The sequence below is a fragment of the Culex pipiens genome, chromosome 3 (assembly GCF_016801865.2).
Source record: "Culex pipiens pallens isolate TS chromosome 3, TS_CPP_V2, whole genome shotgun sequence".
Taxonomy (NCBI): Eukaryota; Metazoa; Arthropoda; class Insecta; order Diptera; family Culicidae; genus Culex; species Culex pipiens.
In genome coordinates, this window is record NC_068939.1 from 101718316 (window position 1) to 101735350 (window position 17035).

At 38.7% G+C, this 17035-nt stretch overlaps 3 protein-coding genes across 5 annotated transcripts in view; 1 reads left to right on the forward strand and 2 right to left on the reverse strand.

The window, feature by feature from the left end:
* The window catches only part of LOC120418796 (oxysterol-binding protein-related protein 9), a 75308-nt gene that overhangs the window by 37292 nt on the left and 20981 nt on the right, over positions 1–17035 (forward strand). The window contains exons 2-8 of one of the 2 annotated variants that reach the window (XM_039581278.2): positions 7314–7442; positions 7504–7740; positions 7804–7881; positions 7951–8001; positions 8389–8470; positions 8663–8770; positions 12502–12598. In XM_039581278.2, coding sequence (XP_039437212.1) covers positions 7314–7442; positions 7504–7740; positions 7804–7881; positions 7951–8001; positions 8389–8470; positions 8663–8770; positions 12502–12598 — 782 coding nt within the window. The remainder of the gene's footprint in view (positions 1–7313; positions 7443–7503; positions 7741–7803; positions 7882–7950; positions 8002–8388; positions 8471–8662; positions 8771–12501; positions 12599–17035) is intronic. The other variant, XM_039581279.2, reaches the window with a different exon arrangement.
* LOC120418802 (elongation of very long chain fatty acids protein AAEL008004-like) lies at positions 1485–2799 on the reverse strand. Its single transcript, XM_039581286.2, has 4 exons — positions 2418–2799; positions 2019–2356; positions 1814–1953; positions 1485–1755 (listed from the first exon to the last, which is right to left on the reverse strand). Exons 1-4 carry the CDS (start codon positions 2600–2602, stop codon positions 1576–1578), a joined length of 843 nt encoding a protein of 280 aa, XP_039437220.1. The 5' UTR covers positions 2603–2799; the 3' UTR covers positions 1485–1575.
* Positions 3238–8656, reverse strand: LOC120418800 (elongation of very long chain fatty acids protein AAEL008004-like). Of its 2 annotated transcripts, none has more exons than XM_039581283.2 (7): positions 8368–8656; positions 5483–5527; positions 5320–5416; positions 5164–5257; positions 4763–5006; positions 4560–4702; positions 3238–4497 (listed from the first exon to the last, which is right to left on the reverse strand). In XM_039581283.2, exons 2-7 carry the CDS (start codon positions 5517–5519, stop codon positions 4318–4320), a joined length of 795 nt encoding a protein of 264 aa, XP_039437217.1. In that variant the 5' UTR covers positions 5520–5527; positions 8368–8656; the 3' UTR covers positions 3238–4317. The 2 variants fall into 2 exon arrangements, with proteins under 2 accessions (XP_039437217.1, XP_052565253.1); XM_052709293.1 differs by lacking the exon at positions 8368–8656 and adding an exon at positions 8217–8237.

The window sequence follows — 17035 nt, forward strand, 5'->3', positions numbered from 1 at the left end:
CCAGTAGAATAGCCCTCAGATTTGTTGCTTCGAATTAAATTCGAAACTCTCAACAACTGATGAGTAGTTGAATGCCCAAGGTGAAATCCAAACTGCTCATCAGCGAAAATTGAATTTTCATTAATGTGCGTCATCATTCTATTAAGAATTTTTCTTTCGAATAATTTACTAATAGATGAAAGTCGGGACTGTGGTGTAGGGGTAAGCGTAGTTGCCTCTCACTTAGTCGGCCTGGGTTTGATCCCAGAAGGTTCCGATGGCAAATTTTGAGACGAGATTTGTCTGATCACGCCTTCCGTCGGACAGGGAAGTAAATGTTGGCCCCGGTCTAACCTAAAGGGTTAGGTCGTTAGCTCAGTTCAGGTGTTGGAGTCGTCTCCCTGGGTTCTGCCTCGGTGGAGTCGCTAGTAGGCAGTTGGACTAACAATCCAAAGGTCGTCAGTTCGAATCCCGGGTGGATGGAAGCTAAGGTGTAAAAATAGGTTTGCAATTGCCACAACAATTAATCCTTCGGACACCTAGTTTCGAGAAGGAATCGCGCAATCGAGAACGCCAAGGCAATGCTGTAGAGCGAATAATTTGATTTTTTTTAAAGCAAACTTATGGGCCGATAGCTCGAAGCTTCAGCAAGATTTAATACTTAACCATAAATTTTCAACAGTACATTGCGTTAGAGCATAGTAGGCCTTTAAATTTGAAGATTTTTTTTTCAAATTTCTTAACTGAGGTAAGTGAATGTCCCATAATTTAATTTATGTATGTATGTATTTATGTTTGTATGTATGTATGTATGTATGTATGTATGTATCGCAATCGAAAACGCCAAGGCAATGCTATGGAGCGAATAATTTAGATTTAGATACATACATACATACATAAATTCAATTATGGGACATTCACTTAACTCCGTTAAGAAATTTGAAAAAAAAAATCTTCAAATTTCAAGTCTTACTATGCTCTAACGCAATGTAATGTTGCAAATTGATGGTTAAGTAAAACATTTGCTATGCAATACAGGGCTTTCCAACTAAAAAATGTGATATCTCAAGAAATATTCATTTTACCCTGAGGTTTTGATTGAATTTAATGTAAAAAACTTTCAGCAATCGAATGCAATTGTCAGTTTTCCCGTAAGTGCTCGCCCAAAGGGTTAAAAATGCATTTTAAAACTAAGAGCGCAAAATTTTCATATCTGGCAACACAGTACGTAAATTTTGAGTACGCCATTCGATTCTACGCCAAAAAATCTTCAAATGTGCATACCCAAAAGTTCACTTTTTGTAAACTTTTATGCCAGCAAAATGCATTTTAAAAATGAGGTTTTTCAAAAATCTCAGAAAAAGAGGGGGTGCCTCGGGCGCGGGGGTGGACCAAATGTCACCAAACTTGGGATTCTTTGTTTTTGGGACAACAAAAAAACCCCATGCCAAATATGAGCTGATTTGGTGAAGGTCGATGTTGGACGCGTGGTCACTTGGGAAGGAATGACCCATTTACATTCTCTATTTTAAAACGTGGATTTTCGGCTTTTAACAACTAGCTGAGTTGAAGGCTTTACTTTGCATCGTCACGTTTTCAGGTATTTTTATTTGAAACTTTTTTTTTATTCTCTAAGTACGCAGCTCTGTAAAAGTCCACAAACATTTTTATCTGAAACACCATGTTGGGGCCATGAAACAAGCAATGAAACAGTGGAATGGCACAGCTTGGTCTCAGCGCGAAACCGATGTTCACTAAAACGCTTAACAATTGCACCTGAAACGAAGTTAAAATTTAGCAGCTTGTCTAGTAAAAGTTGAAAAGTTTTACACACAATTTGAAGCGTCGTTACAAATTTTTTCACGCGTTTAAGACTGAAAGGTAACCTGTCCGCAATGGCTGAACTCAAATAGTACGTGTACATAAAAACATGCACTATACAATTTACCATGATTGTGTAGCTAAGCATACTTCCTAGAAGTGAAGTAAAAGTTAAAGTTAAGAACAATATTTCTATCGGATTCTATTGTTTAGCTTACCTCCACCATACTTGGTGAATCCCCACGCCGTTACACATGCGTAGCAATGATGATAGACATGGAAGAAGCTTATCTGACTATTTTTCTTTCGGAAAGCATACATCACCGTTTCCATAAGCTCCATAATTTTGAGTAGATATGTGAAATATGCTGCATGTACAAATCCTAGCGATTGCTCATTGTTGGAAAAGTCGGGTGATCGACATTCGTAGAAATATCGCCAACTCCAGCCGTGTTTATAAAACAAAAACAACGAAAATCCATTTCCAACAATTTGCACACTGTCATACACAATTATGAGACTTTTCAATCTGAACGGCTTTCTGTTCTGCATCCATCTGTTGGGAAGGGATATAAATTATTACTTTCACTGTTACGCATTACACATTGTTACAATACTTTGGGACCGTTCTGAGAACCAACAGCAGGTATATCCCCAGACACGATAATATCCACAAAGGACTATGCACCATCGGTAGATGTTTAACCCGATCATCTGCCAGATCGTGCACTAGCACTCTGTACAGATCCGCAAAGCCACTAACATTCCGGAAGTAGTTAAGCTCCGAGTTTTCAGGATCCATTGGACTTCAAAAACCAGATCCTATGTTCACGCGCTAACTGTTCGCGCCCGAGTGACGTGATCTCTGCTGGTCGAGAACTGAAGACTGCTTTGAGTTATTGTAAGGGATTTGAAATCGCTTTGTTATCAACAGGTACGGTGTTGAGCTACCTGTTTGCAACAGTAAACAAACCTGCAAGGAGCGTTTTCTAAAGCCATGCTGTATTTGCTTTTCCTGGAAGGTAACACCAAATAAACCCATTGAAGGGCATTGGTGGATTTTAAAATTGTTTGAGCATAAATATTTAAATTAAACTATTAAAAGCTTGAGCTTATTTTGGCTACCAGAGCAGATGACGATTGCCGGTAGCGTGCTCAGACCTCGATCAAAGCATGGATTATTCTCTCACCGTTGTTAATGGACGGCTCCTAGCAAATTTTGATCATTGTTCTGGCGATGGTGGTTTTCGTTTGAAACTGAATCCAACTCAACGAATCTTCTTTACGGGCAACTTAACGCAGCAGATCTGATGGCGTTTCAGGCATTTCAGTCATATTTAAGAAACATTATGCCTGTTTACTTCGTCACTGGTATTAAAATCATTGGAAATTTATAACAAAATTATTTTCGGATACCGATAAATGATTACGCACGACTCTATTTGAAATTTTATTAAAGCTTAAGTGACAATTGTCTAACTATTTGATTCTGGTTATCTGTATCGAAAATAAACTTTTTTATTGCTTTTATAACAAGGCTTATCAAATGTGCTCATTATTTCCCGAAAATTTAGCTCCGTCTTAAACTCTATTAAGTGGGTGTGCATTTTTTTCAATCGAAAGCGGAGCATGATCTTAAAATGTGCAGCCTTTAATTGACCAGTTTATAACATTTTCGCAGTATGTTGGACATGTCCACAGTACAACCATTTATTTCTTGTCCATACTATGTGTCTAGTTTGTTGATTACTGCTAGAGAAAGGTAATCTAATTATTACGATACAATTGGTAATTTGCCTAGGCTCGATGGTTGCAATTCAATTTGATATTTTTGTTCATTAATTGATGCCTAATTTGTATTTAACTTTAACATATTATCACCTACGTATGTTGAGTTCGTTTCGGTTCTTTCTCACTATGAAACTATTTGGCATACCAGCACGTACTACTTACAATGGTATATCAAATTTCATTTGCAAATTTTTGCAATGTTCTCGCACTCAAGTTTTTTTTTCTTCTAGAATCTATAGTACACGTGCATCCTCACATTGACATTATTTATCATGCAAACTCAACCATATCGCACACCATTCCTTTTTTGTTATTATTCTTTTTGATTGCTTAAAAATATAAAGAATTCATTTTAAAAGTAGTTTTGCATAGTTTTTTCACCTACAGTTAGGATGAACTTGAATAAAAGATTATCTAAATTACTTTTCTTGGAATAAAACTGGTGTTTTACTAGTAATACGTTCAGACAAGCTCTTTGCTAAATCTTTGGTATCTCCCTCAAATCTATATCTTCTACTTAAACTAATCTTATAAAATGAAAAAAAAACCTTTGCTCCCAGAAGCAAACGATCACATAAAAATATCAACTAAATTGCACTGCTCTCGTAATTGTCTCTTAGCCACCCGAACGGAACCGTTTTCATCCGTTTTTTTATCATGCACGCAACTTGCAAAGGCAAATGTAATGTGTGGGTTTAACCCGACGACGTTCATTGTAATCGTACGTTAGTTAGCCTTGACCTCAGCAGTGGATCGCTTCTTGTCGTATGATTTTTTGTAAAACTGACTGAACAGATAGATCAGGATGAACACGTTGGGGATGTACATGGCCAGAAACGGTTTGCACGTGTTGCAACCGGGTTGCAGTCCGAACAGGTTGTTGGTGGTCAGCAGGGCGAACTGGATCTAAGAAAGCGAATTCTTTTTTTAAAAAATCTAGATTTCCAACTTGCACCAAATTGACTTACCAGCTGAACAGTTGTGATGTACTTCTTTACTTTGGCTGCAACTAGTTTGAAAATGGCCACATCGTACGCCGAAATGAAGTAGTAAGAGTACATGATAATGTGTACGATTGAGTTTGCCACAATGGAAAACACCAACATGCTGCCTGTGAATTGAATTTATTATTAATCAAACGATTATGATATTCATGAAACAATCGTCTTACCTCCAACATATTTGCAGAATATGTAAGCGATGAAGAAGGTACTTATGTGATGGTACACGTGCAAAAACGACACCTGGTTCTGCTTCTTCCTCAGCACAAACAGGATCGTTTCGAGCAACTCGGTGAACTTTATGAATAAAATATACCACGTTACCTCGGACATCTTCACAGCCTTTGGGTCGTCCGAAAAGTCAGTCTCGACGCATCGATAAAAGTGATCGAATCGAAATCCAGCTTGGAAACACTGCAATAATACCAATTTTAGTTGCAGTTCGATATTTACACAGATAACAGAGTTTAAGCTAGATTCAGGTATTCTAATAGCATTATTGTTATTGTTTTTATTGGGACGCCTGGACGTCTGTTATCTGTGATATTCACCAGTTCGCAAATGTACTCACCAATCGAACCACGAAGATGCAGTAGATCACTTGGAATAAATTGTATACACCGATGAATGTTTTCATTTGATAAGGCTTACGGTTCTCCATGAATCTATTAAAAAGAAAGGATTACTCAATACTTGAAATATCTTTTTCACTAAAGTACAAACAAACCTGGGAAGTATGAAGTATATGAGTGCGACGTATCCCAGTATGATTCCCAACATCGGAAACGGCGATCCAGCCAAAAACCAGTTGAGTGTTCTTTGGTCTGCGAAAAAATAAATATCAAAAAGTTATTATACATACATTTTCCAAACATCAGAAACTGTCTCACCTGCATTCTGATAAATATAATAATTGTACAAGTCCATCGTGAAACCTATTAAAAGAAGGAGAAAGTATGTGTTTTAATACTAGGTACTCTTAAACGGGTCCACAACTAGTACGTGCTCTCGCAACTAACAACCAAGTTCAACTAACCACCGCAGTCGTTGTTGTGTTGTACCGGGTTAAATGTTTAGTATTTTTTTGCCCCTTTAGGATGGTAAAAAGCAAAAATATTGCTGATAGCAGTTGCAACATCCCAGGCTACGCGCACAGGAATTCTGATGTGCCAAAATTTAATTTGTTCAAATATACACAAAAAAGTTAATTTCCGAAATCGTGAATTGTGTTCATAAAATCAAGAATCGCGAAGTAATACATTCACGTTTATAGTGCAAATGCACCATGCTCATCAATAAATTCCTTCGTGGTTCTTAAATTCATGCACAAAATTCACGATTTCGGGAGTTGATTTTTTCAGGGCTTTAGAAGAAAATATTGTGAATTTTGTCTGTTGAAATATTAAAAAAAAGATTTAAAATACATTAGCAACCCTGTCTACAGAAGTGGTAAATATCGATTGAAAAAACTTTAAAAACTACATTTCTTTTGGTTGCTAGATAGGTATTTGAAAACTTTTCTTATGGGTAATTAGGTTAGATAATTCTAAGAAATAGCTTATTTGACAATCCGCACTAAGTCTTTAGTGTTTGTTAATTGACTTCAATTGACTAAAGTAGTGGTAGCATACTCATAACAGAGCAATTTAGAGATGATTGTTTCTTCTGATATTTTGAGACAACGATAAATCTTATTTGAATTGATTCAAAAAAATAATAAAGAAGTTCTGCTTTGACGCTTGTTCCAAGCTAACCATAGTCGATCTAACGGAAAATATGGGCTTGTAATTTTTTTTTTTTTATTGAAAGTTAATCATAAGTTATAAGCAAAAATGGCAGGAAAAAAACTACTATTGAATGAAAAAATATATTTTTCAATACTCAACTTTTTTTGTACACATAAACGCATTGGGCACTAGGGAGGTCCAAATCCATGCTTCCTCGGGGCTACCCCCTGAAATCAAAGATTGACCCATCTCTAGGCTAAATTCTAAATTTGAACTCATTCTGATCACGGGAACCCCTCCCTTTAAGCCCTTGAAGTTTGTGTGGGAAAAATCGTCAAAATGTATGGAGAAAAGCAAAAAAAAAAAAGTGTTTGTTCATGTCCATGTTCAGAAATTTGTGATTTCTTTGTTCGTTTCTTGGTGGAAATTCCTTAGTGGTTTTATTCATGAACAACAAATCACGATAACGAGTATTGATATTGATTGTGTTTGGTTCAAGTCCACTCCTTTCAAGTAGTTACAACATTAACCCTCTAACGCCCATGGTTACTCCAGAGCACCACTAATTTTTGTGTTCAAAATTATTTTTTTCTGTAGCCATACATTTTTTCAACTTGCTTCAACCTGTATTTGTTAATATAGAATGGTTACTTATAACCATCAAAATTTCATACAATTTGGACGATCCAGTTACAAGTAATGTAGAAAAACGTAAAAAATCTCGATTCTGCTCTGGGCGGGAATGGGTTAAGGTTTTAGTTGTTTTCTTTTTAAACCAAAACTGTAGAATTTACATTTTTAAAGGTTAAACAGATTTGGTCTAGAATTGTGCCCAAGTCACCCTCTGTTAACATCTCACTGACGGTAACAAGCTCATTCAAATCCATTGCGAACGTTCAAATATTTCGTAGTTTACTGATGCAATATTACTAAATTTTCGTTAGTATTAAATAATGATTTTTGAACCATCGTTTGTATTTATCTATCTTTTCAGTCCAAAGAAAAAATGATGAAAGGTGTTCGAAGAGGATGCGTCCGGTTGAAAGGGGCCGTGATCGGCATTGACGACCAGGACGTCAACACCTTCACGATCACCGTGGACCACAAAACGTTTCACTTTCAGGTAACGAATTCTGGTTGAACATTTTTTGTTTCGCTAACGTATAAACACGTTTTCCTCTCAGGCACGGGATGCGGATGAACGCGAAAAGTGGGTCCGCCGGCTAGAGGACACTATCCTGCGGTACGCGAACCGAAGCCGGGCCCTGTGGGAACAACAGTATAGCGGAGGAGGCAGTGCCGGCAGCACCTCGTACGGAACGCCCGGATCCAGCACGAGACGCACCAACAACTTGGCCCTGTTCGACAAGAAAGTCACCGAGGCCGACGCTTATCTGCAGCTCATGATCGAACAAACAACGGTGATTGAGAATGGCTTTCTCGTTGGCTGGCCGGTTTTGATTAGTTTTGTGTACTCTTTACAGAAAATTGACAACAGAATACAAACATTAGAGGAAGGTGAGGAAGCACTCTGCCTGAAGGGTATTCACGATCATGCTAATGTGAGTTTTCTAATCAGGTGCTGCGAATTCTGTAAAATAATTTTAAAACGTTTTTGAAAATGTCCACAGGCAATGCTCGACAACATAAAACACACCATCGTGCTGCTTCAGATAACTAAGGTGAGTCGAACTGTGTATTAAACAGCCAAGTAAAAACTGTTTTATCAGATCAGAAACTTCTATCACCATGCTTCTCCACCAGTTATAAAAGCGATTAAAATTCAGCCCAATGAAAATGAGAAAGTTATGTCATTACATTATCACAAAAGATGCGAAGCGTTAGATGTCACCACGATGTGTACCAAAACAACAAAAACAATACACTCCCAACATACCGCAGTAGGGTCACCCCGCGAAAGAAAAACGGGAGCATGGAATATTTTCCCGAAGCCTCACAAATAAGCCGATTGATTTTTCGCTCTTTTGCACGGCACGTGAAATACTTGCACTGCAAATATCAAATATTAAACAGCTGATTTTTCCCACCTGGCTTCCTTCTTTCTGCAGAACACAGCGAATCCGATCAATGGCGTCTACCAGGGCCAACTTATGAACAAGTCGGAAACGGAAACCGAAGCCAGTGACACCGGTGAGTAATCCAAAAAGTGCCAAAAACTCGCCGTTTTTCTCAGCTGGGCTGCCTTATCCGTCGCAGATCTCTGTGTGTTTTCCACCACCTCCTCCCCGACTACATGTCCTTTTTTTCTCACTCTCTTTTTCTTTGGTCCGCTTCCCACCGACGACCGACGATTCTAACTACAAACAAACTTAACCCGGATAGACCTGATGACCGTTCCGATGCCGGCCTCGGTACAGACTGGCATTGAAGTGGGCTCCGAGTGCAGAGAAAACCGGCGACGCAGCAACATAGCTCATTCCTCAATCGCTGGTACGTTCTTCGTTCTCCGTTCGGTTCGGGTTTGTTTGAATATGCGACGCGGCGCCGCTTTTCCATCACGCACACACACACACCACCATGACGACGATGTCGTGCTGGGAAAATTTTCCCGGCCGATGGACGGCGCTGGTGTGCGTTTGTGTGAATATATGAGTTTTGGATTGCGGCAAGTTTTCTTTGAGCTCCGTTCTAGACAAATCGTCACACAAGCGAAGCATTTGGAGTTACCGCCAGGGTGGAAACTTGGGTGGGGCAATAAAAAAACGGGAAAAAACTGATGAATTAATGAAAGTTTGTCAACACCCAAAACCATCTGCAATAGAAAGATGTTTTTTCGCTAGTCTTTTACGATTAGCGTGGAACTTTGTTTTCGAAAATTATGGACCTGATGATACGAATCCATGGTATTTTTTTATATCTGCACAATCTGCAGCTCGCTAAGGAGAAATTTGATTTTTAGGGGGTTGAAATTGTATGCTGTAATGGCATTAAATATGAATAAACATATAAATAACACATAAAAAACGAAGTTGACTTTATAGCTGTCAGCCACTATTGCTAGAACCAACCACTAGTGCCTTCCTTTTAGCTACAAGGACTTTGACTACAAGGAAGTGTTTGAGTACGGCACGGAGCGAAAACGCCGGATACCAAAATTTATACTTAGAATTTTAGAGTGCCCGCCTCGGGTTTCGAACCAGCAACATCTGAATTGTGAGTGCAGTGTGCGGTTCGATTGATACGCACGGACGAGATTTTACATAAATAACCATTATTATAATATGCATCACCTTAATCGTAAAAAAGGAAAACGCAGCATTCTTTTATTACGTTATTCAGTTTGTTGCACCAGCTCTCGTTTTTTGTCACTGCCCAACTTTTTGAAATTTCTTGATTTCTAGGGGGCCCCTTATAAACACGTCACTTTAACCAACGAAACGCCAACCGGAGAATCCACCAGAGCTTGAAAAAAAGTTGATGTTTTCTGCAGCTTTGTTTTAATTTCTGTAACATTCTTAATAATTGACGAATTTTTTCGCACTCATCGGCAAAGTTGTTCCCTGGAAGGTTTATGAAAAATGCAAAAACAATACGCACCGATTTAACGGGTTTAATCCCATTTAAACTTAAAAGTCAAAGTTATGGTCACTCAAGTATTATACAGTACTTGTTCGGTAACTGGGTGTTGTTTGCGTTTAAAAAGCAAACAAACGTCAAATTAATAACAATAGCCATGCAAAATGATCGACAAAGGATGTCTGGAAATATATTTGAGCTACTTTTATTTTTAATTTTTGCTAAGAAAAAATAATGCATAAATGCATTACCCCTCGTCATTTAACGATCAGCTCAATTAGCAATCAGCATTATTTAACTGCGCTCTCACGGCTACGTTCTCAGTCCAGTTACCGAACAAACTCTTTTTTATGCCTGATCTCAAATTTTTTGATGAAAATGATAAACGGAAGAATTGTGTGAAAATGATAAACGGAAGAGTTGGATGCGTAATCAAAAGAACTTTCAAACATGTCCAACATATTTTAGATCTGACAACCCTAGAAAAAGTTATTGTCATTTTTCTGAAGCCAGATCTCAGAAATTTTGATGAAAATGATGTCCCATAACATTGCAAGAAATTAATTATGCAAAATGTTTCCCAAAACAAAAAGTGCAAAAAAAAATTCCTTGGCACGTTTCTTATGCAAAGCTATCCGGAGAATGTTTTTGATCTAATATATAAATATTTGTGAGTAAAATTATAAGAAAGGTCTTTAAAATACCTAACCAACGATGTATCGGATGATGGATCCGGACATGGTTTACATGCATATAAATGAGATCCGGATATATGGGAAACCACATTTTATACATAACTTTTGAACTAGTTATCGAAACTTCAAACAATTCAATAGCACCGCATGGGACCCTGAACCAAGTCGAATGCAACTGGTTTGGTTGAAATCGGTTCAGCCAGAAACCCCAGTGAGAATTATTGGTCACATACATACATACTAGGGTGTTTCATCCAAACAAAAAAGTTCTCAGAATCAGGCAAATCGTGGTTCCCCTAGTAGAGGATACCCATAGGGACTCTCATGCCAAATATCAGCCCATTTGGTTGAGAATTGGCCTGTCCCCAGCGGATTAAAGTTTACATGGAAATTACTATGGGATTTTTGTGCTTTTCGTTCAATCGTTCCTACAGGTCTGGGGACAACATGGATTCACTCGGAATAAAGACAGGTGTGTAGGGGATGGTCCAATGAACACATTCCAGAAGGAATTAGGGTTGTCCATTCTGTCCCCAAGGTGCGCATTGGATAGACGTCCGGTGTCTCCAGAATCAACGATTCATCCTTCAAATGTACGCATTGTCCTTAGTATGCTATGACGGCTAGCTGAAAATTACGACGCCCCATGTCAAACGGTGAACACGTGGAGAAGCATCGAATGCATTATTATTTCAAAATCATCATGTTACGTTATTTGGAATAGTTCAAATTGTTACAGGAACATTAAAAGTTATAATTTTATTACTTCAAAGTATGTTTCTGAGCCAAAACTTGAGTGTATGCTCTGCCACGTGTTCACCGTCTGACATGGGGCGTCGTAATTTTCAGCTAGCCGTCATAGCATACTAAGGACAATGCGTACATTTGAAGGATGAATCGTTGATTCTGGAGACACCGGACGTCTATCCAATGCGCACCTTGGGGACAGAATGGACAACCCTTATTCCTTCTGGAATGTGTTCATTGGACCATCCCCTACACACCTGTCTTTATTCCGAGTGAATCCATGTTGGCAAAAAGGAAATGAAAACCGATGGTTTGATGGAAACTCTTTTCGCTAATTTACATTAAAAATTCAATGTTTATTAACCTAAATTCAATTTTATGGAGTTCTATTTGGCTATTGTACATTTTACTATAAGTTTTTGTCCTAGATTTTTTTTTCTCTGTGTCATAATGTGTAAAATGTTTTGTGAAGCTTTTTGTTTAAATATTTTAAAAACTAAGCTCAAAATTTATACAATGCAATTCCATGATTTATTACAAATTCTTTGACTTTTCAAGAAAATTCGAGAAAATTGGCAGAAAAAGGGTGGCCACCCTGGCACCAGCGACAGCTGGTTGCTTTTTTCCAGTTACGAACCATGTGGCTTCTCATACCTGGCCAAGGATAAATTCTGTCCTTATTCCTACCATGTTTTCCATTTGACCTCATTGACAATTTGTGTTGTTCCATCGACCTGGCTTTCACTTTAGAAAATTGTCATCAACATCAGCATCGCCACGTCATAATTTAATGAACCTTTGAATGTTGCACACGTGAATCGCGACTCTCATGCTCCCCAATCACGTGCGCTCCATAGTGCGCATGTATGTGTTTGCGTACGCTGCTGGTGTTTGTGCGTTTCAATGTATAAAAGTACACTCTCATTCTCCGGTGCCTTCTTCTTCTCCACTGCGGAAGGCTCCAGCCAGCAGTCATCAAACCTCGAGTCGACCGTTCGGTGTATCCTTGGCGCTTCGAGAATCCAAAGCTCTAAACTAATAACCCAAAATTTCCGTTCCGTTCCGAAAATTTGTAAATATTGGAGTGTGCATGTGTACTGTTTTGCGGAGCACTCGCTGCGTTGTGGGTTCTGCTGCTCGCGAGAAATGTTCTGATCCGGTGTCGAAAATCGATGCTAATCAAAGGTTCAATGTTTTCCACAGTTCCCGAAACGTCCTACTCGAGCAGCGAGGGAGAGGACGACTTTTTCGACGCAAACGATGATCCGTTCACCTCTAGTCAATTGAACACACCGACAAGGTAAGTGCCCTCCCCCATCATCATCAGTATCATCTCCCAAACACTTTAATGATCATAATTGTGTACCAACAACATATCGCAACGCAATTTGGACAGAAAACGACATGTTCCGTGTGACAAAACTACTCCAACGAACGTCATAGGACTGTCTGTCTGACTAGTCACTTCCGTTGGTGTTTGTGACGATATTCTTCGCACTAACTACGAGTGCGCATCAAGTCCGCGTTTATGTCAACGTGCGATTTTCTCTTGTTTTCCCCCTCCCTGTCCCGTTTGTCGACCACTTTGAGCATAGCACATGGAAACTCCCGTATAAATAAACTAGCCCGTAATGCCAACAGTTCATGTTTGCTAATTTTTTGCATGCCCGGCAGCCGTTTTGAGAAAACGTTTCGAACTTGACCTTATAAAATGTAAATTTGTATAATCAAGCTGCGCTGTTCTATCTAATGTTGTAATGCACGGATGCTGCTTTTTCTACAATCAAACAAATATTCTCACCAAGCATGATGAATACACAACTTTACCAGATTAACTTTAAATAACATTGTGACGTTTAGTTTCTCAATATTTTTTTTCCTTTTTATGATTGTTACCAGAATTGCAAAAAAAAGTTTAGTTGATAAGTATACACAGTCTGTGCGGCATAATGCCGAAGACGGTAACAAATAAATATGCAAATGTTGAATGGAACTTGTTGCAAAACTACACTCTTCAAATGACGCACACAGAAAAAAAAATGATGGTAATATGCATTAGGAAATTGTGACAGATTTTGTGTCTATAAAATGATTAATTTTACCTCAGAAAATAATGAATTTTCATCAGTTTTTGATGAATATTCATCAGTTTTTGATGAATTCACATTTTTACATATTTCAGCTAATATTCAACCTACCAAATTTTCAACATTCCAAAATTAAACTTTTCTGTGCATGCTGAAAAAGTGCGACTTGTGGCATAAACTAATATTCATCAAAAAATATGTATAAATGTCCAAAAGATTAGACCATATCTGGAGCAACATTTGAAAAAGGCCTAAAAGCATTTGACCGAGCCATGTAGCCCAACGGTAACGCTTCCGCCTCGTAAGCGGTAGATCGGGGTTCAAATCCCGGCTCGGACCAACACAACTGGTGATCTTTTCCCTTCTGGATTCGATTGCTTAGTAACGGGAAGGTAGTGTATCGTCACAAACTGGACCTTATCAAGACACCTTAGGAAGACAACCTACGGAATGTTAACATTAACCTTAACATGTTAACATTAAGTTGATCAATAACTCGTCAGCTGTGTGCTATCTTGTCACAACGACCATTTAGTACTATTCGAGAAAATTGATTTTAAAAATTTGATGATAAATATTTTCAAAACTATGAATGGTAGAGCCAAACCTTTTGAAGCAATCGGTTCGTATACTATCGCTTAACAAACGCTCCAATTTTCAGCTAATTTGGTTACACCAGTTAAAAGATACAGTAAATTATGTAAACAAAAATCTGAAAAGCACGTGTCACAACTCACAAGTGTGCCTTGAAAGTAAATTTGTACTACGTGTCACAAGTGTGCACAGAATTCCCATACAAACTAAAATAGGCTACAACAGTTTAACTGACTTAATCAGTATATTTTCAAAAACATAAGATTGCATTACCTTCAGAAAATGTGTATCAACTTAAATTTATGAAAAACAAAAAAAAATTTCCTCATTTTCTAACAACATGTATGCACACTAAAAAATTATGAATATTACATTTAACGGAATTGCCAATCTAACGTAAATATTATTCATGTAAATCTGTTCTTGATGTAAAATTATGTGTGTTTTGCTCCAATATCAAAGAAAATCTAGAACCTGACCAACACATCTCATAACACCTAACAATAAATCAATAATGACTTAAATTTACATCTAATATGATGCACATAGTTGGAGCGTGTTTTCCGATGTAATATTCAGTGTAATTTGACTCAATTTTACGTGCTCTTGATGCCTCTTGCTTGAACGTGCAACGCGGCGGCCGCCATGTTGATTGTTGTGATTGCGGTGCGAAAATCAGAATTGTTGATCGCTTCAAAATGTGTCCTAATTTTATTTGATTTGGCCGGAAATTCCTTCAGTTTTCGTTTGGGAAGACCAATTAACTATATTGAAAAGGTAGGTGGAAATATTATCTGTGAAATACTTAGAAATCTAACTGATGTACTTTTTGGTTTTGAAATGTTCCAGGTTATTATGTGCCACGACCACTTTTTGAAGCACCTTGAACTGTGGTACCCTACAGGATTTGGCCAAGAGTAGTGGAAGTGAACGATTGCTGGTGCCGCTGTAGACGTTTTAAGCGGCCATGGCCTTCTCAAGCTCGAAGATTCCAAGGAGCCATGCCAAGGAGGAGAAGCTTCAGGACCGATTAAATACCGTGGACCAGAAGCTGCACGGGCCAAATTACTTTACTCCGGTTGCTGTTTCGGTTTCCCAAGCCATCTGGGAGGTTAGTTCATCGAATCCGGAACCGAAAACCGAGAGAGAACCATGTCAAGTGCGCGTATGAAAAAAAAAATGTTGATTAAGTGCAAATAAAATGATTTATTCCAGTATTAAAGTGGCGTTTTCTCTTTCTAATAAGAAACAGATAATTCTTATAGGAATGGTTCCCACCAAAATTACGTTTAGTGTAATTTTACACGACCATATCGATTCATGGTTTGGGTCATGTAATATCCAAAACAGATGTAATTTTAAGTCTTATTTGACGCTCCAGTTATGTGCATCAATTAGACAGAAAATTACACGATTTTTTCGAAGTGTGTGACGTGTCACAAGTGTGCATGATCTTTTTGATGATAAATTGGTCTATGTCACAAGTGTGCATTGCGATATCCGGGAAACGGAAGCGAGTTTCCAAAATCGGGTTAAAGCATCTTGTAGTGTTTGTTAAGTATAGCAAAACGTCATCATCAACTCATTTTCGACCAAGATAGCACACAGTTGACGAACTGTCACTGAATCCGCTTTGTAAATGTCGGCCCCGATAATCTTCACGGGTGTTCCCCACAGGAACAGGGAAAGATTAACTTTTTACTATAAGCATTTAGACAACCAGAAATGTTTTGGAAATTCTAAGCCATCAGATCGCTATTTAACAAACCCCGCAGTTAACATTTAAAGTTTTGTGAAAAAGTTATCGTGGGTCTCGTGGCGCAGGGGTAGCGGCTTCGGCTGCCGATCCCGATGATGCTATGAGACGCGGGTTCGATTCCCGCCTTATCCACTGAGCTTCTATCGGATGGTGAAGTAAAACGTCGGTCCCGGTTTCTCCTGTCTCGTCAGAGGCGCTGGAGCAGAAATCCCACGTTAGAGGAAGGCCATGCCCCGGGGGGCGTAGTGCCAATAGTTTCGTTTCGAAAAAGTTACCTGTTGGCTCCGAAAACCGGCTCCGTGGCTTAATGGTTACGGCTTCTGTCTCACAAGCAGAAGGTTCAGGGATCAAATAATAAAAATTTGGAATCAGGAATCTGAACATTGAATATGAACAAAATCAAAAATGAATCAGGTAGGATTCGAACTCACATTTTTGGATTGATGGTCTGGCACTCTAACCAGTCGGCCATCTGAAGGTTATGAAACATAAGGGTAATTCTCTGCCAACTCACACAGCAGTTGCCCCGACCTCTCTTCGATTTGCGTGAAACTTTGTCCTAAGGGGTAACTTTTGTCCCTGATCACGAATCCGAGGTCCGTTTTTTGATATCTCGTGACGGAGGGGCGGTACGACCCCTTCCATTTTTGCACATGCGAAAAAAGAGGTGTTTTTCAATAATTTGCAGCCTGAAACGGTGATGAGATAGAAATTTGGTGTCAAAGGGACTTTTATGTAAAATTAGACGCCCGATTTGATGGCGTACTCAGAATTCCGAAAAAACGTATTTTTCATCGAAAAAAACACTAAAAAAGTTTTAAAAATTCTCCCATTTTCCGTTACTCGACTGTAAAAAATTTTGGAACATGTCATTTTATGGGAAATTTAATGTACTTTTTCGAATTTACATTGTCCCAGAAGGGTCATTTTTTTCATTTAGAACAAAATTTTTCATTTTAAAATTTCGTGTTTTTTCTAACTTTGCAGGGTTATTTTTTAGAGTGTAACAATGTTCTACAAAGTTGTAGAGCAGACAATTACAAAAATTTTGATATACATACATAAGGGGTTTGTGGGTCTCGTGGCGCAGGGGTAGCGGCTTCGGCTGCCGATCCCGATGATGCTATGAGACGCGGGTTCGATTCCCGCCTTATCCACTGAGCTTCTATCGGATGGTGAAGTAAAACGTCGGTCCCGGTTTCTCCTGTCTCGTCAGAGGCGCTGGAGCAGAAATCCCACGTTAGAGGAAGGCCATGCCCCGGGGGGCGTAGTGCCAATAGTTTCGTTTCGAAAAAGT

Coding starts and splice junctions, on each gene's coding strand:
- LOC120418802 (XM_039581286.2), bottom strand. CDS start 2,602: ATGGATCCTGAAAACTCGGAGCTTAACTACTTCCGGAATGTTAGTGGC. Junction 1,954..2,018: donor ATTCACCAAGTATGGTGGAG/GTAAGCTAAACA, acceptor CTTCACTTCTAG/GAAGTATGCTTAGCTACACA. Junction 1,756..1,813: donor TTGTAACGACGCTTCAAATT/GTGTGTAAAACT, acceptor ACTTCGTTTCAG/GTGCAATTGTTAAGCGTTTT.
- LOC120418800 (XM_039581283.2), bottom strand. CDS start 5,519: ATGGACTTGTACAATTATTATATTTATCAGAATGCAG. Junction 5,417..5,482: donor TTATATTTATCAGAATGCAG/GTGAGACAGTTT, acceptor ATTTTTTCGCAG/ACCAAAGAACACTCAACTGG. Junction 4,498..4,559: donor ACATCACAACTGTTCAGCTG/GTAAGTCAATTT, acceptor TCGCTTTCTTAG/ATCCAGTTCGCCCTGCTGAC.